This window comes from Prinia subflava, chromosome 4, assembly GCF_021018805.1.
Source record: "Prinia subflava isolate CZ2003 ecotype Zambia chromosome 4, Cam_Psub_1.2, whole genome shotgun sequence".
NCBI lineage: Eukaryota > Metazoa > Chordata > Aves > Passeriformes > Cisticolidae > Prinia > Prinia subflava.
In genome coordinates, this window is record NC_086250.1 from 8,540,459 (window position 1) to 8,564,721 (window position 24,263).

Consider the following 24,263-nt stretch of genomic DNA (forward strand, 5'->3'; position numbering starts at 1 on the left):
TTTATGAGTGCTGGCAGTGCTTCATTATTTTTGTATTAACATAGATAGTCTGCAAGGCTGACTGCTTGACCCAGAGTAGTGTCTAAGAATTCCATAAATCTCTCATTTCTGTGATGGAATGCCTGTAAGAAACTAACTTGACTCCTGCACTTATGAAGGTTTTTTACTCTCTGTTCAAACTATGACTAAAATATTTTATTGCAAAAAAGAGCAGAAGATGCAAGTTCTTCAGGAAATGCCTGAACTTCTTAACAGCTGTGATGTTTAGAAAGTGTCAATCTCATAGTATGATCCATATCATGAATGTATAGATCTTAGAATTATCATAAATGCATAAAACTTATACTAAGTCATACTGTAAGATCTAAACTATTGTTGTTATGCTAACTTTAATAAATTCTATCTGCCTGATGGAAATTAAAAAAAAATCAATTCACATGATCATTAGAGGCAAACTAGTAGCAACTTTCAGATCAGGTTGTCTGCCTGTTCCTACAACACTTCTCCCTTTCATTTCTTGAAATTCATCAACATTGTAAGCACCTGGGCCTAAATTTTATTCTGAAAATCTCTAGTTCTGCTTTTGACCACTTGGTTAAAAAGCTATTCAGCCACTTTTGACCATGCAGACAGAGGAAAATAGGCATCTCTTTTAAAATAACCCCTCCTGATAACCAACATCCATAACCATCCCAAAATGAAACCAGCAAAGCACAGCAGCTTGTGCAGTGGAACCATGAGGATGTATCCCTTTCCAAAGGATGTTCAGTGGTGCCCATGGGGTTCAGCACCCTGGAGAGAGCAGAGACCCTGCCAACAAACCCCTGCCCTCCCCCAGACCCTCGCCCACCTAAAAAACACATCTCACACCATTAATAACTAAGAGGGACTCCAAGTCCTGTTTTTCTCTCATTTTTAGGAGTCCTGATGAGTCCACAGCCATCCAATGCACATCTCCTAAAAAATCTCTGCATTTTTAGTGTCAAGGATGTCATGTACTCAGCTTATCTTCGTGTGTGTGTGTGCATGTGTAAGTGAAAAATCTCAGATAAGCAAATCACTAGTGTGGTTTAGCTATTATTCCACAGTCATTCAGGGTACATTTCAGTTTTGCAGAAGAATACACATTTCTGTGCCTTAATTTCTTAGCTCGGTATCCTGGTTTTTGTTGTCCCAATATCCAATTTTATGTTGTCTCCCACTACAAGGAGGGGGGAGATGAAAGCTGAAGAACCAGGTGAAAAAGCTGACAAAGAAGTGTGTTTTCCTCTGCCAGAACTGGGAAAGGTTTTGATTCCATGACTTTTGCCCCATAATTCAGTGATGTTTCAAGAGCATTAATTTCTATTAGATAAATGCCAGCATCACAGGATCCAGATCCTGTTTGCCATTTGAGGCACCATGGAAAATCAAACAATAATTATAATGCATTCCATGAGAGTTATTTTAAGAATGATACAGCCAAATTCCACTGTTCTCATGTTATTCCACCTGGACAATCTTGGTGTGTAGTTTAAGTCCTCTTCACTAGGCCAGCAGAATTCTTTAATTATAAATCATAGTATAGCTTTATATAAAGCCACTGCATTTTCAATATATGGATATTAATAAAGCAGATGAATTTAAATAGACTGCTACCATGTAGGGCAATTATCTGTTGTTATGCTTATATTGCATTAAAGAAGACAAAATTACTGCATGAAATAGGTTCCCTATGGTCACTGCTGAAGAGGTAACCAGATAGGAGCCACAGAGAACCTTCAAATAATAAGAGGCAATATAAATTCTTGCATAGTGAACCTCAGCTGTTACTTGATTCCTTTCTTCAATTATATTAAGTGTCCCAGCATTGTTTGATTGGGTTTGTTTAAATCATTAGTGATGCACTGGAGGAAAAGGATACTGTTATTGGTTCTAGGGTTGTAACAGAATACCATGAAAAGTGGGTGCGTATTTCAAGTATGTCTGGAAAGATTGACCAAAATAGAACTATTGCTTCAGGAGAGACTCTTTACATAGGAGCTGTGTGTTATAACTGAAGAGGCATTTTGGAAAGATGCCTTCAGGGTAAGTGCAGTTGGGCATTTTTACATTTACATGTATGGGTTGAAAAGTCAACAAAGACAATTTATTAATTTTATCTAAAGTTTCCACAAAGCTTCTTTTCTGTGAGCTCTGGGCTCTTTTACAAAACCTTCAATTTGATGAAAACCTACAAAACCTACCAAGCTGATATTAAAGTGCAGTAAACTGAACTTGAAATTTTTAATGTACCAGGTCGACATTACCTTCTGTCTGTGCTGAGCTGCAGCCTCAGGCAGTAACTCTTCTGAAACGATTCACCTCATGCTCAAAGTAGAGCATATTTTCTCATTTCTTACTTTCATCTCCTGTAATTTCTTTGAGAGAGCTGTCTATTGCTTTCTCTGGCAGTTCTAAACCCCTCACTGCTTCCAGAGCACGCAACATGCAGTGCACACGTGCAGCATGACCTGAAAGTCAGGCTTAGTGTGTTCTGCAGGGGTTTAAAGAGCACAAGCACAAAGGCTGGCCAAGGGTCTCCCACTGCATTCCAAGCAATCCCAATAAGCCAGGCTGACTTGGCTCTCCTACACACAGCAGGGTGGAGAGCTCCCTGTGAGTACCACCCCACCACTGTGTGCTCAGAATGTCACCCAGGATGTTTCCAGCAGAGAAGCAGATCCCACATTCTTCCCAGTGTTAATATATTCAGCTGCACATGATGAGCTCAGCAAAGACACTTGGCATCTGAGGCACTTCAGTTTTGTCCACCTTTTGCAAATCTGGGACTGTGTTTGGCTTGGCAGAATCCAGGAAATCTAAACAAAGGTATCTGTGATAAGATCTGTTTAAAATTTGTTGTAGAAAAGAAGCTGCCTTGACAGTAAGGATTGTGGAAGAAGTGAGTGAGCTTGAGAGCTATGTTCTAGCAACTAGAACATCTCATAAATGTTTCTTTAAACCACCCTCACAAAGCAGGAGAGTGTTCATTTGATGTTTGTCTGGAGTAAAATTTACCAAAAGCAGCAGTGTGCTGAATGTGGATCACTCCACTGAAAGCCGACTGGTAAACAATAATTGTGACTTACTGGCTTCGTTTTAGGAATACCAGGAAAATTTGGAGAGGGTTTTAACATAAATCAATAACTTTTGATATTGCAACCCGAGATGTGCAAGTGACCCATGCTGAAGTCATGAAACAGGAACTCCAAGCTAACATATAACACCTGCAGCTGATCTTGTTCTGGGACTGGCACTACATGCTTTCAACAACAAAAGGTCTCTTCTTATGTTACCCTAATGTGGAAAATAAGATAAAATTCAGAGTGGCTTCTAAGTAAGAATGTTCTAGTGAGAATACAGAGCAGGACTTCATAAGGTCAGTAAGACTGGCTTAAGGCATTGTTGAGTATTTGTAAAATGCACTAATTATATTAAATACCACTGTAAACCAAAGAGTTCTCCAACTCTGAGCACTAACACCACTCTCCATCTGGCATTCAGGTACACCAACTGCCTTGCAAAGTGGATGTAGGAGCAGAGGGATGTGGAAATACACAGAGTTTCTCTCAGCCTTGACAATGACTCATCATGAGGTACATCTAACACATATGCTGAAAATGAAGATGCAAAGATTTACTCTTTTTTAACTGGAAAAGCAGTCATTTTTTAAAGAGATATTTGTGAATGCATTATATGATATTCAGTGTCATTTTATATCCCATGTGTACAGCACGATGAATGCATACCCTCTAGAGGTGTGTCCATTCATTTTATTACTGCTAACAATTCAATTTTTAAGTTCAGGATATAAAAGCTTCAATTTTCAGGTTCAGGACAGATTCAACTTTTTTAGGTGCTCAAGCCCAAATGCTCACTCAGATGCCTTGCTGTCTTTGATCTCTGGATATGTTCACTTCAGAATTAACTTTGAGAATACAAAGATTTACATAATTTAAATAATCTTAGCTTTGAACACTTATCAGACACTGCTACTAAAAATTCCATTATCTCTTTCTTTGTCCTTTTTTCATCATCTGTTGGCAATGGATGGACATTCAATACCTCAACATTTCTAAAATTACCAAAAATCTTGTGGAAATCTGTAATTGCAAAGTTTATACTTTAATTAGCAGTAGTAATTACTCACTGCCCATTATTCATAATGCATTCTGACCAATAATTGTACTAAAGTGGATTAAGTCATTGTGAGATGCTGTTTTAGTAATGAAAGGATAAAATACATTACAGCTCTGTTGTAATATGAAACAAACAGATTAAAACCAGAACTCCTGGGCACAGCCAGGGGCACAAGCATATTGCTACCAAAAAACTCAATTAGCATCTGCACAAACATGTCCTGAGGCACAGGAAAAAAGCGGAAATTTAAGAAAAACAGCACTACCTAACCCAGATTTACACGTGACAATGTCACCATCTTTTTTCCATGGGAAATGTTTCCAGGGATGAATCTGTTTGTGTTTCCCTGAAAAAATCTACAGAACGTTGCTTGTAGGGGTTGTTGAGCCTCTCCCTGTTTTGAGGAGACAAACAGCATGCAGTGGCTGAGAAGTTGTATTTGTAGTTGTGAGGGGAGAAAACTGACTTAGAAGAGACCAAGGGGAGCCCTCAGCAGGGTCTGCAGCTTCCTCCCAAGGGACAACAGAGGGGCAGATCCAATCTCTGCTCTCTGGGACCAGGGACAGGACCCGAGGGAATGGCTGGAGCTATGTCAGAGGAGGGTTAGGGTGGATATCAGGGAAGGGCTCCCCAGGGAATGGCCATGGCCCAAAGGCTGCCAGAGCTCCAGGGGCATTTGGACAATGCCTTCAGGCACAGGGTGGGATTGCTGGGGTGTCTGTGCAGATCCAGGGATCACTTCCAACCCAGGATATTCCATGACTCCATGCAATGGAATCATGGCTCTGTGGCTCTGCAGCCACACACCGGAACAGGCCCCAGGAGGGAAGAGCCTGAGGCTCCTCCACTGGGGCCGGTGTGGAGGAGGAGCCCTAAGTTGTGAGTTGGAAATTTGTCCAACAAACCCTCCTGCAAATAAACTCTGCTGAAACAATCTGCTGCAACTTTACAGGAGGAGGTTATTCCCAAAGAGAAAATGAGGTACAGGAAGACTGGAAGGAGACAGAATCCTAGAATTGTTTAGGTTGGAAAAGACCCTTCAGATCATCCAGTCAAACCATTAACCCAACACCACCCTGTCCACCAGACCAGTCGGGTCTGAACAAGAGGGACAAGCCCAGTGCAGGAATATCACCAGGGACAGACTGAAAGGAAGTCTAGATGGCTTTCAGTGGATTTAGGCATTTATACACTACCACCCATCCCTTACAGGGATTGTATCAAGCAGTGTTTCTTTCTTTCCCTTTTCTCCCTACAGACAGTGTAAGGACTCTTGTAGATTCCAGGAGAGGAGTTCACCAAAGTAGACTGTGAAATCTGAAATGAAATAGAACAAATGCATCAAACCCAAGCCATTAAATAATATGGAACATTTATTTTTTTTCTACCCTAGAAGGTTGTCTAAAATATGTAACTGCTTATTGCTTCAAAACAGTGAAAGATCCTTCTTCTTCCAGGGGAACATAGCTTTCCCATGGCTCATCCATTGCTTTTCAAAGTAATGCAACCCTGTTGGCAAATGAGTTTGTGGGACTGGGCTCACCAGGCATGGCAAGCTCATGATCCTTGACTCCTCTGTTCAAAACATTAAAGGTGGTCTTTGCTGAGGTTCAGCGGGTGCTGGGATATCTGTGATCCATACGTCATTGTTTTTGTCTGTCCTGGAACTGGTGGTAATGGTGTAGATGTTGCTTCTGGGGTATTTCCGCATGCAACAAATTTCTTGCATTCCTCTTCTGAAGTTTGCATTATAGATGTAGAGGAGGGTTGGCTTAGAGGCTGAGGAACTGAAAGAGATCCAGGTGACAGCCAAGAAAAGCAAGGAGCTCTTTCTGTAGTCTGTTTCCTGTGGGTGCCACAACTGTACCATGAAGAAAGGCAGCCAGGACAGGAGAAAATTCAAGACAAAGATGAAGAACATCTTGACAGTTTTCACTTTTCTTCTTGAGACAAGATTCACTGTCCTCCTGCCAGCTGTGTCCTCAGTGCCACTTCCCCAAATGTAGATGAAAAGTTTCTGGTAGCAGAGGATAATGAGGAGTGATGGGATCAAAAGCAACAGCACTGAGAGGTGGATGACACCAGAGGTGACTCCTAGCCAAGAACTGGGGAGGAAAAAGTTGCAGTGGTGGTCAGTGCTGGAGCCGTAGAGAAAACAGGCTGGTGATGCAAACAGAGCACCACAGAGCCAAGAAACAAGAGTCATCCTCTTTGCTTTCTCCCTGGAAACTCTGAAATTCAGGGGATAGATGAGAGCATAGCATCGATCCACGCTGATGGCGAGGAGCACGTAGATCTGCACCCCGGGCGTGAGGTACTGGGTGTACCTGACCAGCCGGCACACGCCGCTGCCCAGCATCCACCGCCCCGAGCTCAGCTGCAGCAGCAGGAAGGGCGCGCTCCCCACGCTGCTCACGAGGTCTGCGCAGGCCATGGACACCACAAAGTAGTTGGTGGTGGACTGTGTCCTCCTGCTCCTGTGGATCACCAAGCACACGAGGAAGTTTCCCAGGACGGAGATCAGCCACAGCGCTCCCCAGACCACGCCGGCAGTGGCGATTTCGCCCGGCCTCAGCCCGTACTCTGCCAGGGAGTGGTTCCCGCTGGGGCCGGCCCCAGGGAGGGGAGGTTCTGCCCCCTCGTAGGCAGCAGGGGTGAAGGCTCTGGGGCTGCTCGTGTTCTGCAGCAGCAAGGTAAGGAGAAGAACAGGACCACTGCTGTTATCCATGCTGGCAGCAAACTCAGCCACCTCTTTTGCTCAGGCTGCAGACAGAGAGGAGAGAAAGGGTTTTGTTGGACTAATCTGTATGAAGAGCCCAAATTAATCAATAAAGTATAACTCTAAGTAGTATCCATACTCCTTAGAGCAGTAGATTTCAGAGAAAAGGGTAAGAAACATATGGTAAAACAAAGTGGCATGATAGATAATATTAAGTTTCATGCAGATTTTTAGGAATGGCCTGAGTATTTCAGACAGGCATTTCTGTCTGCAGAAAGATGAGTGTCCCTTTCACAGCTGGAGACTGAGGTGCCATTTCACCAGCACTGGTGAGCTGCAAACTGAGTGGGCAGAACATGCCCCACTGATCCCAGAAAGGAGCTGTACTTCCTGGTGTCCATGGAAGTGCAGAAAAGCAGACCAAGAGGGTCTCTGCACCCTTGACTTGACCTTGAGCTTTGATGCAGCAGGAAAATACTGAGAGAGGAAGTCAGTGTCCTCAGACAGGTGAGATGACAGGTTGAGGGCGGGGATAGGGGAGCCTATTAAGTTCCAGCAGTGGAGCCTCAGCTTGTCTTGTCAGCACTGACAACGCATGTGGCTGCAGTCAGCTGCTGAGCATCTCTGTGCTCCGGAGAAAATCCAGGGAGATGGGGAATGTCCTTACCTTCGTCAGGGGCCTTCCACCCAGGCAGCAGCAAGGCCGACCCTTCACAGCAGGACCAGCCTGAAGGTTCTGCAGGTCTGTGGGTGACCCAAGGGACAACTGAAGGACTGCCAGCAGCAACTGACACCAACAGTCAACCGAGAACCTCTGGGCCGATTTCGTAACAGAGCTCTACAAGCTGAGAATCGCAGTGGCCCAAGTGCAGGACCCAGCACTGGGCCTTGCTGACCCTCATCCCGTGCAGACTGTCCAGGTCACTCTGCAGAGCCCTCCTACCCTCCCTGCACAGATCGGTGTCACCTGCTCGCTGCCCGAAGGGACACTCGGCACCCTCAGCCATGGCCATTGATAACGATATCAGACATGACAGGCCTTGCCCAGCTCTGGGAAGGACACTCACCCTTGGGAAGAGACATTTTCCAGGATAATAACATATTTCTTGATAAGCATACAAGCAGCCAAACCCTGTTCCCCTCCAATGCTCACTAACTGGGGTGTCATGAATTGGTTCACACTTTCAGAATTTCAGAAGTTTAATGCTCATTGTCTTGCCTGCCACCCCATGCTCATACCCTTCAGGAAAGAGAGTTTGTAGTTCCATACTGGTTTTATTGCCTCTCTTCCTCCTGCTGATTTACTCCAAGGCAGGAAGATGGCAAGTTCTTCTTCCTAAGCATCTCTGAAATCAAATGCAGTGGAAGATTGGGAAAGGCCTGGTAGCCAAATGGGAGAGGCCCTCTGTTAAAAATTCCTCTACAAATCAGCATTAAGTTTTCCTGTAAAAGAGCCTTGAAATTCCTGGGGTCTTGGAGGCGCTAACATTGATATTTGCAGGTCAGTGCTGGCCACAGTGTCACCAGCAGAGCAAAAAGCTCATCAGCTAAGACAGCCGTGGATCTTCTCCCATTAAAACCATCAGGTGGTGAATGTATGGGAATGTGTTGCTTTCCAAATCTTGTAAAATATTACTAAATATAAATGCTTCCTGTGGAATGTGACCATCAAGACAAGATATTGGACTCTGGGTTTGTTGTGCTGCAGCAGAAAGGAAAATCCAATTTATAGTTTATCACTGAAAAGTCCAATTTGAAAGCAGGAAAGAGAAGAAAATGGAACAGGAAGTCAATTTTACAGTAAGGAACAACATTCAGAGGCATTCAAGTCTCCTTGCTCCAATTCCACATGATGTTTGTCAATGTTTTGATTTTCTAAATGTAAACAAATCACATGGTCTTTTCTGTTTACATATTTTTCTTAGATTTTTTTCCTTCTCTTACATTTCCTGTCCTTCAGGACAATATATTAGCATATTTTACACAAAATAAATACAACATGCATAAAATTGTGCATATCTTTCCCAACCAGACTTGGAAATCTGGGCAGTTTAGTGGGACCACTTGTGCTACCAACAGTTTTGTTTCCCATCAAGAACCATTTGTGGCTAAAACATTAGGAGAGCTGAAAGGAGCTTCCCCTTGAAAAGGAGGTTCCACGCTGTGTTCCAGAGGAAACTCTCAATGTGCCTGTTGGTATTTCATTTCATTCTTAGTGAGTCTAAAGTCCCAGCTCTGAGCAGTAGCCGCATCTTTAATACAGGACTTTCCAGGCAGCTATTTAGATTACTTTTAATTTGAAGTTCTTTCTCTATGATATATGAGTCAAAACTCTGAGTCCCTTTTTGCTAGAAAAGTCACAGTCCATTCTCATTCAGATGAGGTTTTTGGCGTGTCTCAGATGTAGCCCAGCACAATTCAATTTGTTGTGCAACAAAAAAAAAAGGGGAATTGAAAGATCTTGTAGGAAGAGGTGAGTGTGAGAGACAGGAGGCTCTGGTTGAACAACAGGAAGGAGAGATTAATGCCATCAAACTTTTAGCTGGTTTTGATTACTAGTTTTAACAAATACAGAGTTTTTGAAGGGCTTTGTCTTACCCTAGCAAATTTCAGTGGCTATCCTGCTTCAATTTACAGCTACACTGACTTAAACTTTTCTTCATTGGTTGCTGTCTAGATCTCCTGTTCTGAACTGTATTGCATGGCTGTTTTCACCAGTCCTCCTTCCCTTAGGTTTAGGGTGGAAAAAGTAAACTCCCTAAAAATAAATTGGAGACTGAGGGGAGAAGTTGTATTTTTACTTGTGAGGGGGGAAAAACGTGACTTGCTGAGAGTGAGGGGGCCCCTCACGGCCTTCTGCTAATTCCTCATGAGGGGAAGCAGAGGGGCAGCTCCGATCTCTGCTCTCTGTGGCCAGGGACAGGACTTGGGGAATGGCCGGAAGCTGTGTCACAGGAAGGTCAGGCTGGATCTCAGGGAAAGGTTCTTCCCCAGAGGGTGTGGGGCACTGCCCAGGCTCCCCAGGGAATGGTCACGGCCCCAAGGCTGCCAGAGCTCCGGGAGCGTTTGGACAACGCTCTCAGGGATGCACAGGGTGGGATTGTTGCGGTGTCTGTGCAGGACCAGGACACGTTTCCAATTCCCAGTTCAGGGCTCTACAGCAGCGCTCAGGAACTGAGCCTGGGACTCTTGCAGCTCCTCCCTGGGGCAGAGCGGTCCCTAAGCGGCTCCGTGAGGGCGGCGCTGCCGCGTTCGCCCCTGCGGGGCTGGGCCCGAGCCGGCCGCCGTCGCGCGGGGCGGGCCCGCGGGAGGAGCGCGGCGGGGCCGGGATGGCGGCGCGGGCCGGGCGGTGCTGCCGGGCCGGGCTGAGCTGCGGCGCTCTGCTGTCCCCGGCTCTGCTGTCCCCGGCTCTGCTGTCCCCCGCTCTGCTGTCCCCGGCTCTGCTGTCCCCGGGCACGCCTCGCTGGGGACGCGCCGCGTTTTCGTCGGCGGCCGCGGTGAGCGGCAGGGAAGGGCCGCAGCCCCGGGAAGGTGAGCGCGGGGTGCCCGCGGCGGTCGGGCTGCAGCGCCGGCATGGCGGGGCGCACGGCAGGCAGGGCTGCAGCGGAGCGCTGCCTGTGTTAGGTTATTCCCAAGGGGAATTTCATCGCTGTGTGTGCTCCTGGGAAGCCTTTGGTGTCGTGCCTGGCCTCTGCCAGTGGGAGCGGTGGCTCAGGGATTTATTTCCCGGCCTTTTCCCGGTGTGCATGTGGAGCAAGCCAGGTCGCTGGAAGCGCGTCTGAGTGATGCCCGGTGACACTGCAATAGCTAAAGGTGTCCTGGCCTGAAATTACAGATGTTTGTAATAGAAACAGCAAGGTTGTTGTGACGTGTGGCTGTATGTGAAATCACCACGAAAAAGGTAGGTCGAGGGATAAAGGAATGCTGAATATAACCTGTTGGAGAGCCCTGAACGGATGTACTGTTCGGTTTAAGATTTTAATAGCAAGAAGAGGATGAAGAGAAAAGGGTCCATAAAGTCCTCAGATAAGGAAAAAAATAGCATGTGAAATCCACAAGTTTCTACGAGGTAGGGTTGTAAGATGTATGAATGAGATAAAGAAGAACCCCAACATCCCTTCCTAAATCCCAGTCACTGCTTTTTGCTAAATATGCACAATCGATGAAACCCCTCAACTCAAACCAGACAGTTGAAAATAAATGTCATCAGGCTCACCTTTGTACGTCTGAAGGCACATTATTCTGGTGTTTTTTGGACAGTGGGGTTTAGAAGTATTTTGGAGGAGGAGGAGGAAATGAAGACAGACCAGCATGCAAAGATCAGTGTTTAATTTGAAAATCCAGTGGCATTTGGTGACTTCATGCATCCCCAGGGGTCCCTCACCACAGCTGCAGGTGAAATCAGTGAGCTGTAAAGTAGGAGCCAGGAAAAGCCCAAGTCTGAAACAGATTGAACTCCTTCTCGTCCTGTTCCACCTTCTCTGGGACTGCCCAGTGAGCAGGATCGAGGTGTTCCCCACCCCTGGTTGTAGAAGAGAAACAAACAATCCAATGTCCAAACTGTCCAGGGGTTAGTTGTGCTGGAGGGTAGCACAGAAGAGGGTGTAAAGCTGTGCTGTCACAAGGAAAGGATGGAGCTGTGACAGTCTCCTTTTGGAAATAGGAACTCTTAAGTTTATCCACCTTGCGCTGCTGGTAGAGAGTGATTTGTGACTGCTGTGTGGGAAAGAGGAAAGAGAGCATAGGAATAAAGGCAAAAGTGTCCGTCCTTCATTCTTGTCCTCCAAGTTCTTTTTGATCGTATTCTTTACAAAATTAATGAGTAATCCGCAGGTTTGAGTATCTGATCTTCCCTTCTTCTGTGTAAAGATTGGGGAGTATTACTGTGTTGCCATGAATTTTCCTGGTTTGCTGAGCGTTCATATTAAAGGAGAAATGTGCAGTTTCTCACGCTGGTGAATTGTAAACACAGGACCATGTTTTGTAAATATTGGCAATGTTATGAATTCTTTCTCCAAGAGAAGGGGAAGTTGAATGACAACCTCCTGGGCCAATGTGATGGAGAGGTGGCAATACCCTTCTCCAATCCATGGTCACCTTGCCACAGGTATATAATGGCAAATAAACTGAGGGGCAGGTCTTCTGCCCTGCTGCTGTTGTTGCACCCAGATCTGTGTCTCCAGCCTGTCTTCCTGGTTAGGCCTCCACGGTGATATTACTGGATATTGACACAATGACAAAAACCATACAGAATTATGCTACATTTTTTTCTCCCAATAGAATAATTTATTTTTAAAATGTTTTTGTTCATCTCCTGTTTTTCCTTCTTTCAGGTTCAGTACAGAGAAGAGGGAGGACACCACAGTTTGTAAGATCAGTAAGTACTGAAATTCACAGTTAGCTCAGGTGTTGGAGAAAGTTTTGTAACCTGTGTGTTGTACCAGTTTGCCCAGGAGCCCCTTCTGCAGTCAAACCCTGGTGAAACAATCCCCTGGGACTGTTCCAGGCCAGCACCTGCCTTCTCTAACCTTTTCAGTCTGTGTTATCAAAAATATAACACTGAGCTGATGCTTAACTTGCACTGACACTATGTAGTGCAGGTCTGAAAAGTAAAGTTACATTTAAAGTTGCATTTCCAATAACCCAGACATGTCAATTTTATTTTCAGCCTGAGTTTACAGGATTTGTGGTGGTTGGTTTCTGGCATAAAGCTGCTGCTTTTTTTTTTTTTTTTTTTTTAATAAGAGAATTTGGCTGAAATGATGGTCAGTTTTGGGAGGGTATAAGCTATTTCTGCAATGTTCTGATACATTGTCCCTCCACTGGAATTTCTATGGCAAGAAATGTCAGCATTATTAATTATGAGCTGTTCCACACCTACACAATTCCAGAATTTTAAAACTCATTGTCTTATCTCCCACCACACGTTCAAGCCCTTTAGGAAATAGTTTGCAACTCTGTACTGGTTTGATTCCCCTTCCTGATTTATCCCAAGGCAGGGAGATGGGAAGTTCTTTTTACTAAGCATCTCTACCATCAAATGCAGTGGAAGATTGGGAAAGGCCTGGCAACTGAGATGGGAGAGGCTCTCTGCCAAAAATTCCTCTACAAACCAGCACTAATTTTTGCTGTAAAAGTCTCTTGAGATGTCCAGCTGTGGGAATTGATTCCTGCAATCCTTGTTTGATGTGTTGACCCTGCTTTGTCTTATATCCCGTGCGTCTCCCCCCTGTCCCCTTCTCCCTTGGTCAGGCTGCACCTCCCAGGACAGAGAGGATGGCTGTGGATCAGGACTGGAGCAGTGTGTACCCAACTGCAGCTTCCTTCAAACCTGCCTCAGTGCCTCTCCCCATCCGAATGGGTTACCCAGTGAAGAGAGGAGTGCCTCCACCAAAAGAAGGCAACCTGGAACTGATCAAGGTGAGACACTAAACTAAAGTCACTGTTCACTAAGGCTGCACTGCTTTGGTTGGAATATTTGTCTCGGAGACTGATTTCTGTTATTAAGTCACATAATCCTCTTGAATTTCTAAGTGGTAACAAATATGAAGTTAATTAACAAGTGAATTATGGTATTATGAGACTTTTTAGGACGATCACACCTGTGACTTTTGTCACAGAGTCTTTCCCTAAATCAGACTTGAGAAGAGTCTGCTTATATGAATGTTTCCTTAAGCATGTTATACTGCCTTAGCAAATGTGAGAAATGTAATCAGATTTCAGTAATACCCATTTACTTCTGATCAGACAAAAAACTATTATTTTGGTAACTCCGAATGTGTCTGTTTCAGATTCCAAATTTTTTGCATCTTACTCCTCCTGCAATTAAGAAGCACTGTGCAGCTCTTAAAGGTGAGGAGGGGTTGAGGGTTTTCTTGATTTTTTTGTTTGTTTAGTTGGTTGGGTTTTTTCTTTTTAAGCCATCTCTGGAAGTTTCCAGACAAAGCAAGATATAACTGTGTGTGATGGAGGTGAGACATGGTACACCAATAACCTGGAGCTGGTTGTTCAGCTGGCTGTGGCTGGTACTGGCTGCTTTCCTGCTGCTGCCAGGAGTCATCCAGGTGGTAGCAGATAAGTCTCAGGAGGTTGTCAGCACAACAGCAAGACTGAAATGTTACTTTTCCACGAGACCTTGCTTAACTGATGAGTTGATAGTTCAGTGCTTTACAGGAGGTGAGTGATGAATGTGACTCAGTTCTCAGAGAACTCTGTGATGAACCAGGCTTCAATCAGTGACCATTATGGGCTGCATTTCATGACCAAAAAGCTGTTAATATGAGACCCTCTGTGAAAGCAGGGTCTGCTGGGGAGATACAGGATCTCCTGGAGACCAGGACCATCCTTCCACCCAGCAAGCATGTAAGGGAACCTAATGAGGAGCCCAGGCAAAGGAAGCCTTTTTTCTGATGAGAGTGGTGAGACACTGGAACAGCTTGCCCAGAGAAGGTGTGGATACCCCATCCTGGAAGTGTTCTAGCTCTGGTTGGACAGGGCTTTGAGCAGCTGGATCTAGTGAAAAATCCCCGTGGCAGGAGGGTCATTTCCAACCCAAACCATTTCCAACCCAACCAAACCATGTATCCGGTTTTGGGGAAGCCAGTATAAAGAGAGACGTGGCAATACTGGAGCAAGTTTAGCAGAAACACTGCTGTTACCTAAATGAGTGTGATTTCTAGGGCTAGTACTTTTAAAAACATTTATTGCAATATATTGGAAAGAAAAAAAACACCCAGCCAAATATACCAGACGGGTGTTACTTGGAGTGTTTTCTCTTTATTGTACAGATTTCTGCACTGAGTGGCCAAGTGCTCTGGACAGTGATGAGAAATGTGAACAGCATTTCCCCATTGAAACTGAAACAGTAGATTATGTTTCTTCAGGGACTTCTATTCGGAACCCCAAAGCAAGAGTGGTGACCTTAAGAGTAAGTAGTAGTTTTGGTAAACAGCTTTTGTTTCAAACCCCTAAATGCTTGGCTTTCTTTCCCAAACATGCATGTGTGATCTGTAAGAAAATGAGGGAAATTAAGGGAATTCAAAATCACACACAGATGAATATGTCTGTGTATTCCTGACCAAATCTGTCCATTCATATTGACTGTCCTTGGGACTTGTAAGGCATTATGGGGTTGTTTATTATCAGGTATATATTGTTTGAATACTCATATTATTTTTGCCTTGTGTTAAGATTTCCAACATGATACCATCTGAAGAAATTCTGCAAATGCATCCTGAATAGCTCTCCTTGGTAGAAGATGTGCCTGTCTCAAGTACTTCCAGAGTTCAGAGTTTGGATTTTCCAAGGAATTAAAGTTGCTTTCTCCTTTTCTTGAAGGTTAAACTTTCTAACCTGAATTTGGATGACCATGCAAAGAAGAAGCTCATTAAGCTGGTGGGAGAGCGGTACTGTCAGGAGACAGATGTGCTCACAATTACAACAGACAGGTGAGCTGCCAGCAGGAAACAAAATTATTGTAGCAATGCCCACAGCAGAGAAAGGGCTGTGGTCTTCTAGTAATACCAGTCTTGGTGAATAATTATATTTTAAGGCTAAAATAGGACTTAATTAACACAACTGCTGTTATTAACTGTTAAAAACAGGTTTTAAAAGGTTACAGACTTAATGTATGTTGGATTCCACTTTGGCACAGGGGGTAAAGAAGTTTCTAATGTCTCCAGAAGATTTGTAAATTCTTGGATATCCTATATTTTCCTCCTGACTTGCAGCTGCGCATTCTCCTGTGTTCTTATTACTCATGCCTCTATGACATTATTCTTGCTTGTGTGTAATTGAGAAATACACAGGAATCAACCACTGATTTCCTAAATTTCCCCACATTACACAGTAGAAAATTTGATGGTAGGTTTTAACCTTTTGTTCAAAAAAATGTTTCCAGGTGTCCCCTGAGAAGACAGAACTATGATTATGCCATGCACCTGCTCACAGTCCTGTACCACGAATCCTGGGTAAGCAGTTGTGCATGGAGTCTCTTAATGTGCCCTCTGTCATTCTGTAAAGTAAATGACCTTACAATTCTATTGTCTTCCAACTCACTTCTCTTCAAATTCAACCAAGAGAACATTTTGCAGGATTCCAACCTCCTGTCTGTTAATTAGAATATGTCTTTTCCTGGGCTCTTCCTGGGCTGCAGTAAAGCATGGCTGTCATTTGGAGGTGTTCTGCTTCTTAACTGCTCTCTCACATACCTTGTCTCAAGCTGACTGCTTTTTTGAGCTCCCTCTTGCTCAGAAAAGGGGCAGCCTTCCCACCTTCTGACTGCAGATGTTCCTTTCACAGGGAATTCTTCACACTTGTCTCCTGTATTTTTGAGGTTGTGTTGGTGCCCTTCAACAATTTTACAGGCATTTTTTACAGAAAACAAGTGAGCAGTCAGAACTGAAATTGTTGTTGTTGGAAATCCATAGTAATGTTTTGCATGACTGAACTTTGTTCAAATGTCCCATGTCACTGTCACATTGTTTGAGACAGACAAAGCCTTCATCATCTCCATATGTCACTCTTACAGAAGTTGTACCTTATCCACTGCTAAAACTCGTACTTGCTGTTTTCAGTTTTTCTAGAGTAGGAAATGTCTATATTTAGCATTTTTATGAATTGTTCTTGACTTTGATCACAGCAGTGCTGATGTTAAGAACATCCTAAGGAGGATGAGGTGTATTTTGTTTCCCTTTCAGTGGCAGTTGGCTTGAAGGACAATTTTGTAATTGTAGAGTGCATCAAATTAAATTGGTGGTGAAAGATAACATTTGCTGTAGATTTCAAGTACACATGGATGTTTTTCTCCCAACAGCATCACATTGCAGTACAAATCTTAAATTAATAGCAGAGTAGTTTCCACTATTAAGCAATGACAAGAGAGCTAGACAGTGCTCACTTTAATAATTTCAGACAAACACCACAACTGTGCTGGGCTCCAGCTTTAATTAGTGCTGGCAGACAGGGCTATGCAATATTGATATGGCAGTGTTCAGTGTGTATTGAATATGCACAAGTCTCTTGCACTTTTATTACCTTTCATCCTCCACGTTAATATTTGATGAGTTCGTCAATCAGTTGTAATTGTCTTTGATTCCCATGAAAAATTAATGGCTTCCTGAGTCATGGGGTTTTTATTTTGTGTGACATGTTTTGTGGCATGTTTTTTTTACCCTGATCAGGGATAATGCCTTTTAATAACTTGCTGAAAGATAGTTTGGATCCATTTTGTAAACCATGAGCAAACAGCATGTGGTTTATTTTCATTTACATGATCTTTAATATTGGAGGGGACGGACAAGGCCTGGCCTTCCATTTAGGCAGTAACATCAGTGCTGTTTGCAGAGCTAATTGTAGGATTTGATGACTTTCCCAGCAGGGTAGTGCCACACTGTTAATGCATGTGGCTGATGGAATTAAATGAAAAGATGAGGGCAATGTTCCATTCTTGCTGAGTGAAGGAAAGCTGAATCCATCTAACTTCTACCCTCAAGCCTGAAAACTTTGCCCATGATCTCTTTAAATGTGGCAGAACTCCTGTGATTTATGTTAGTATCTGGAATATTGGATTTTGTCAGTTGGAAGCATGTATAGGAGGAAAAGTTATATGCAGATACACATCAAGAAATGGAATTTCAAGTGCAATTATGTTTTAATTGCCAGTGAGGCATCATCCTTTTATTGCAGCTATGAATGCAGTATCAGACCCATAAGTTCAGTTATTTTAAAACAGTCTTAAAAATCTTCAAAACCTAAGAATGTTCATGTGTGTTCTCATTCTAAAATACTTGGAGATGTTTTGCTTCCTGTTTACCAGTTGTCTGGCTATTAACCAAATATTTGTGGTTTCTTAGCTTTCAGAATATATTAATTAGATGGCTGACTTGCCCCCATTAGTAAGAATTGAATTTCTCTTCTTTGGACTTTTCTGTGATTCTTTTCAGATTATCCCTCAGGATTATGCCTGGATTGAATTAATCAGTGAAAGAGTGAGATATATTAGATAGATTATTAACAGTAGCTTAATCAGTTGTATTTTTGCTGCCTCTAAATGATGATACTGCGTGAATGCTGTAATATCACTCAAAACCTGGATGTATTTTTGTGGTTCAAGTGGTTTTTAAAGAGTTTGCTGCCCTCGAGTGGTTGAAAGGATCATGGATAGATTTCTTCACACAGCTTGGATTAATAGTTTATCACTCAAAAGTCCACTTCTGTTAGGAGTTGAAAACAGGAATGAGAAGCAAATGCAGCAGGAAGTCAATTTTCCAGTAAGGAAAAATGTTGAGAGTAATTAAATTTTTATTGCTCCAATTCCACGTGGTGTTTCAACATCCACAAGATGAGGGAGAGTGAAGGATGTCGATTCAGCCTTGCAGACCTGGGATCTTGAAAGATTACTAAAATGTTGTCTTGGATTTTTTATTGTCCACTACTTCTCACAGTAAGAAACAGAAAGGAGAGGGAAGGAAAAAAATGAAGAATGGGCAGACAGCGTGGCACTGGAGGGTTAACTAAAATGTATCCATCAACCCCACAACTGTACAGTTTGACTGAATTTCAGGGGAACTTTTGCATTTCTTTTTATAACTTTCAGTGGCAAGGCACTGGTGGGATGCACTTTCTGTGTCTGCATCCTCAGTTGGTATTTTTACATGACTCAATGATAATACTCAAATAATACTCAAATCCATCATACAGCTTTTCTTAGGCTTCATTTTTTTCTTGGTAACAGCAGAATTTTGCAGTTCCATAGTGGGAGTTCACCTTGTAATTCAGCCTAAAATATGTGAAAGGATGAGTCCACTGTTGGAACCTAAGCAGGCCTCTGGCTACTTAGGATTCCAAAGTTCATGTTGGGAACACTCAGGATGTTAGGACATGGGGGTTGCAGAGTTGCAGTGGGAAGTGGAGGAGGCACTCAAGTCTTGCTGAAGCTTCTTGGGCACCTTTTGGTATCACTGAAGATGTCCAGGGTAAAGCTCCTGACTTGGGGATCCTAGAACAATGAAAGGTGGTGAAATTGTGCCCTCCCTACCTAGAACAGGCTTTTCTCTCAGAGTGTGTCATGATATGTGGTTTAAGTAATGCAGACTGAGGCTGAAGTGAGGCTGGTCTCTAAATGCTGGAATATATCCTTTGTTTTGAACCATGGATGCCATTGCATGCTCACCACAGTCAGACAGCTGAGACAGTCTTCATCAGTAATGGGAAACAGAAAAGGTAAAGCTAAAGTGGCTTTACAGTAGATGTTAAATTTCAGAAATTTTCTCTGAATTCAAATATTTAAAATCAAATGAAGGAGGTTTCCTGACAGGAAGTGTGTATTCTAGTAGAAGAAGGTTTCACTTTTTTCTGTACCTCTTGGAACCAAAAAGGATTATTAGCATGCCAGCAAAGGAGGGAATTAGGAATTGTCTTTGTAATATTTCTGACTGTAGGAAGTTTTTTGCAATACCTTGTGTTCAAGCTCCATGTTTCTTGTTGCTGGAGGAACAAGGCTCCTTTTTGATGCATAAATACAATTTTTGCAGCTGTTCAATTTTCTGTCTGTGTTGGAGTGAAACAAAAGTCTCGTGGGGCATAGATGTTAAAAAACTGAACAGAAAATCATCAGACTTGCATTTCTATTATCACTGATCTCTCTTGATGAGATCAAAATCTTACCTGATCAGCCTTCAGAAAACAAACTGAGGTGGATAAATACCTTACAAATGACCCTTTCAGAAACCTGGATTTTCCAGAAAATGCATGCAGCCACTCCAGCCTAGAGAAATTAGATGTTGTCCTTAGTTTTGAAACAGGCTGATGGGAATTTTCCCAAGTTAGTTACAGAGCTAGAGACTAAACTTGAGAGTATCTTTAATTATGAGAGTATCATTAATTATGAGAGCATCTCTTATACAGTATTAGTCTTTGGGGCAGAGTTCTGTTTTTATTTCTCTGCTTGTTCTCCTTTTCTGTTACACATTTGTACCTCACTGGAATTTTTAGTCCTCAGAGTTTCTCTTGATTTTCTCTTGATCCTCTAGAGGTCCTACCTGTCCTGTGCCATTGCTGTGTCCTAGAAAATACAGTTCTGTTTATTCAGAAGAATGGATTTTAACTTATTCCACATCACCAAGTAATTACAATTTCTGTATCCAATCTCATATGATACAAATAGGTTTTGCCTTTCTAAAACTTCTGTTGGTATTTCTAAGTTGTTAATTAAATAAAACAGATGAAAGGTGTATTATATCCAAAGAGATAAGCACATAATTGTTTTGGCAACCCCTCTTAGGATTGAAGGTTCCCAGTAATTTGGAAAATGTTAGCATAGCTGTCATTTATTAGCTGAAAATCTGATTATTGTACCACACAGAGCATCTTTTATTTCAATGCAATACAAAGATCTAGGTGTATTTATTCCAGACTATACAGAGTTTGAAATTTGACTTGGCATTTAAGGAACTTTCCCTTCCCTCAAAAATAATCCTTTTAAAATACCTGCTCTTTGCTAAACAGCGTTAGATGTTTAACTGTTCAAACCATTGACAAGAAAATTAACCAACATGAGTCATGTTTTTAATTGCCCTGAAGATTTCTGTGTGCCACTAGAGAAATTTTGGTTAAAATGTTTTTCCCAAAAGGAATACCAGGGAACTGATGATTTTAAGCCTCTGTATCCCTGCAGCAGCAAAATTGTGCAAGTTGAACAGGCAGAAAAAATCCCAAGCACATTGATGGTGAATGCCTGCTCAAGAGATCTCAAATCCTTTCTTCTGTACTTTGAGGTACCATATAAAGTGAAGCTTTTTGTTAATGGCTTACATGTAAAAAGCAACTTCACTGTCCAAAGTCTATTTTAGCATTCATACACTTTCAGAATTCAGATTAAGCACTGTAAAGACATGTAAATCTCACAAAATACTGGCTTAAACTGTAGTATAAAAGATTTGCTTAGAAACAAATCCTTATTATGTTTATGGCATTGAAAAAATAATTCTTTATATTTGCATTAGGAAGTGAAAAAATAGCCTTTCTTTGCCTCTTGAGTCATAGGTTTAGATGTTTGACTTTATATGGAAAATTGTTTTCTGCTATTTTGGTTTGGGTTTTTTGGATTATTATTGTAAGTTTTTGAGAGGAAAAGGTTGAAAGTATCAGCTGAGTGCATCTTTAGCCAAGCTGGATAATACTGAGGTTCTGTCTTATGTGTGATAGAATGAAGAAACCACTTTCAGTGAATTCTTATTTTTAGCCTGGTTCACAAAGTGGGGATTCTAGGAAAATGTTACACAATATCACACTTGGATTCCACTTCTCAGTTTTATTCTCATTTTTAAGACTGCAGTGTTCACTAACATGTTAAATCTGCAGGGGGCAAAATAATTCAACTAACAAAATTTGGGTGATGAAGACCTAATTTTTGAACTCTATTTAGTTGTCCTTATTCGTTTTATTCATAACACTTAAAACTGAGACTGCAACACATGTAACTATTCAGGGTTCGTGGTGCTTGTCCACCTAGGCTGTGTTTCCAATTGCCTGTATAATTCTACAGTCACTTTTCTCTTGCAGTAAATTCTGTTGAAAGTGGATCTAAGTTTCACTGGATGCAGTTAGTTTGCAAAAAACTCATGGATTTGGAAATCTCCCCCTACTGTCAAATCCCTTCCTGCCTTCACCCTCACCTCCCACCATGCAGTCAGATTTTGTTTTAAAATCCATGTTGACAACATTCTGCTGGGAAGGATTCCAAGAAAGAAATACTCAACAGTTGCTTTAAAATCTTGCTTTGTGTTGCTCACGAGAAGTAGGGAAATCTTAATCTGTTTATTGGTGTGCATCTCCAAAATCCTGTGAGTTGCTGTGTGCAGAGGACTGTCCTGAAGAGATAAATGTAATACTGCCATTAGTCCTTGTTGTCTCTGCTATGACTTAGAGGTGTTTAAAAGCCTCACAGGCATCTTTTGTTTGAATTTCAGACATGAGTTTAGTCCAGGGAGTGACCAGGAGTGATACCCATATTCCCTTACTCCTGAGAAACCCTATCCCTGTGAGAGAGGCTTTGGCTTGAAAATTCTGTTGGAGTTCAGGGGAAAATATGTCTTGGATATCCACTCTGCAGATAACCAAGGGATGTGTAAAGCAGGATGATGCTGTTAATTTAAAACTCTAAATCTGCACCCTGGATTGCAGGGTTTGTCAAACAGACAAGGTACACTTGACTGTGCCCACTTGTTCCATTAATGTTTCAGCAGTACAGGGCTACAGGATGTCCTTTTGTTCCTGTTTTTCCCCTCTAGAAATTGAATGAGGTCTTTTTACTCCTGTGGTTTGTTGTGTCCAGGGTTTAATGTCAGTCATGTGAACCTTTGAGCAGTGTGAATTGCTGCTTCTGACTAAACATTTGGACTCAGACTCAAAAGACAAGAGATGCCATTTACCAGGTGCAGGACACAGCAGCTGGGAAAGTGTTTTAAATTCAGATAGAGGAATCCAAGCACACAAGAGTTGCAGGTTGAAAAAAAATCTTGAGGCTTAATTAAAGGTTATTGAATACTGTGGTTTGACTGCAGCAGCCTTGATGCTTAGTGGAAAGAATAACCTTTAAATAAACAAATGAAAAACAATACCAATACACACACCCCACCTTACCTTCTTCTCAGAAAAGAAAAACAAAAAATATCCCAACCAACAACATCAAAACCCTCCTCCGCTGACTTGCAAGAGGTTTTTTTGGTTCTGCATAGCACAGCTAAAAATGTATTGAAGAGCCCTTTTTGGCAAGTGATTTTTAAAAAGACAAAATATATATGATGTAAAGGCTTTACTATAAGGTTTCATTGAATGTATTTCCAGAGAAGTGCAAGTCTTATTTAGCCATAATTTTATAACAATTGTAAGAAAAACATGAATAGCAAAACTAAACCCAAAATACTTCAAACTGCAATTCTTACATAGGTGAGGTAACATAAAGATACGACATAATGGTTACATCAGTAAAGTACTAAATAATTATAAATATTCAAACATACAGTCTGCAATATATAAAAATGCAAATGTCACTGAAGCATCTGTATTTATCAAAGTACAATAAAAATAAAATATACAGAAATAGCAAGTTACAATATTTGAAATATTCCTTAAAGATTCTTTCAAAGCCTGCTGGAGAAATGCTGAAAGACAGACTTGATACCAAACAAATGTATTTACAGGCACTGGGATGGTGTCTCCTGTCAGTGCCCAACTTGTGATCCTGTCTAATTTTGCAGCACTGATTAGGTAAAGATCAGCACCCTGTGGATAGAGATTTTATTGAGCAATTTATTTTGCAGGAAGAAGAAATGGATGTGTTGGTGGTGCTTTTCTTTGTGAGCCACATCACGGGTTACTCGTTAGGCACTGTCTCATCTTCCCTCCACCAGCCAGTGCAGCCAGACCAGAACCCTGTGCTAGGGGATATAATAGCTGGGTGGCTGCTTCCAGAACTGCAGTGTTGAGGGATCTTTAAAATTACTGCTTTTGCAAGGCTTTTAGTTATTTATTATGTATAGTCCATAAGCTTTTCCTCCCACTCTGACTCACCCAGTTGTATCTGCCAGATACATAAACAACCTGATGAGTGGGAGAAGGAGCTCATCCTGCTCATACAGGCTTGAGTTACAAGCCTTGGGCTCCAGAGGAGGAAATACCTTCCACCATGAATGCAGTTTTTAAAGGGAATCACTCTCAGAGATCAATTTCCTCAAATTATTGTTGCTTTGTTTCATTCCTGAGTAGTTTTTAAGGTTGTGTATTTTCTTTCAGAAAACTGAGAAGTGGGAGAGCGAGAAGTCTGAGGAAGACATGGAGGAGTATATCTGGGAAAACAGTCGCTCTCAGAAAAATGCCTTGGACACACTGCTGCGAATCAAAGCTGCAGAGAATGTCACTAATGTCACTAAGGAGGAGCTGCTGGCTTCTGAAGTGGTTCAGAATTACAGAAACTCAGTCCTTGCGCTTAAAAACGAAGGTGAAACAGAAAGTAACATGTCTCAGTACAAGGAATCTGTGAAGAAACTGTTGAATATACAAGCATGACAGCAGGGTCTGCAGGTACACCTGATCATTACAGAGATGTTCAACTACTGTGTTAGTATTTCTTAATGATGTGGATGTATAATTATTCACAACCCAAACCAAAAAATGAAACTTGACGATGAGTTAAGTCCTGTCCATGAATCTTGTCCTTTGAATAAAATATGTTTGGATTCATACTGGTAACTGGAATGTTTTATTCTGTGTTTTGTTAGCATGGGAGATCCTGGTTCAGATCTCTGCTTTATCATTTTCTGATTTCTCACACTTCTTTGGGCATTTAATCTAGAGGAAAAATGTCAAAACTAATGAAATTAGT

At 42.2% G+C, this 24,263-nt stretch overlaps 2 protein-coding genes across 2 annotated transcripts; one reads left to right on the top strand and one right to left on the bottom strand.

Annotated features, from left to right (window-relative positions):
• Positions 1–5,647: 5,647 nt before the first annotated feature.
• Positions 5,648–6,889, bottom strand: LOC134549305 (probable G-protein coupled receptor 19). Its single transcript, XM_063394869.1, has one exon. The coding sequence runs from the start codon at positions 6,887–6,889 to the stop codon at positions 5,741–5,743; it is 1,149 nt and encodes a 382-aa protein (XP_063250939.1). The 3' UTR covers positions 5,648–5,740.
• A 3,267-nt stretch (positions 6,890–10,156) lies between these two features.
• On the top strand, positions 10,157–24,121 carry MRPS35 (mitochondrial ribosomal protein S35). Its single transcript, XM_063395355.1, has 8 exons — positions 10,157–10,411; positions 12,214–12,257; positions 13,133–13,300; positions 13,672–13,732; positions 14,668–14,807; positions 15,218–15,327; positions 15,780–15,849; positions 23,675–24,121. Exons 1-8 carry the CDS (start codon positions 10,210–10,212, stop codon positions 23,945–23,947), a joined length of 1,068 nt encoding a protein of 355 aa, XP_063251425.1. The 5' UTR covers positions 10,157–10,209; the 3' UTR covers positions 23,948–24,121.
• Positions 24,122–24,263: the final 142 nt, after the last annotated feature.

Excerpts from the sequence above, each read along its gene's own strand:
- LOC134549305 (XM_063394869.1), bottom strand. The coding sequence starts at position 6,889 with ATGGATAACAGCAGTGGTCCTGTTCTTCTCCTTACCTTGCTGCTGCAG.
- MRPS35 (XM_063395355.1), top strand. The coding sequence starts at position 10,210 with ATGGCGGCGCGGGCCGGGCGGTGCTGCCGGGCCGGGCTGAGCTGCGGC. Across the intron at positions 12,258-13,132 it reads CACCACAGTTTGTAAGATCA|GCTGCACCTCCCAGGACAGA; the intron begins GTAAGTACTGAA and ends TCCCTTGGTCAG. Across the intron at positions 13,733-14,667 it reads GCACTGTGCAGCTCTTAAAG|ATTTCTGCACTGAGTGGCCA; the intron begins GTGAGGAGGGGT and ends TTTATTGTACAG.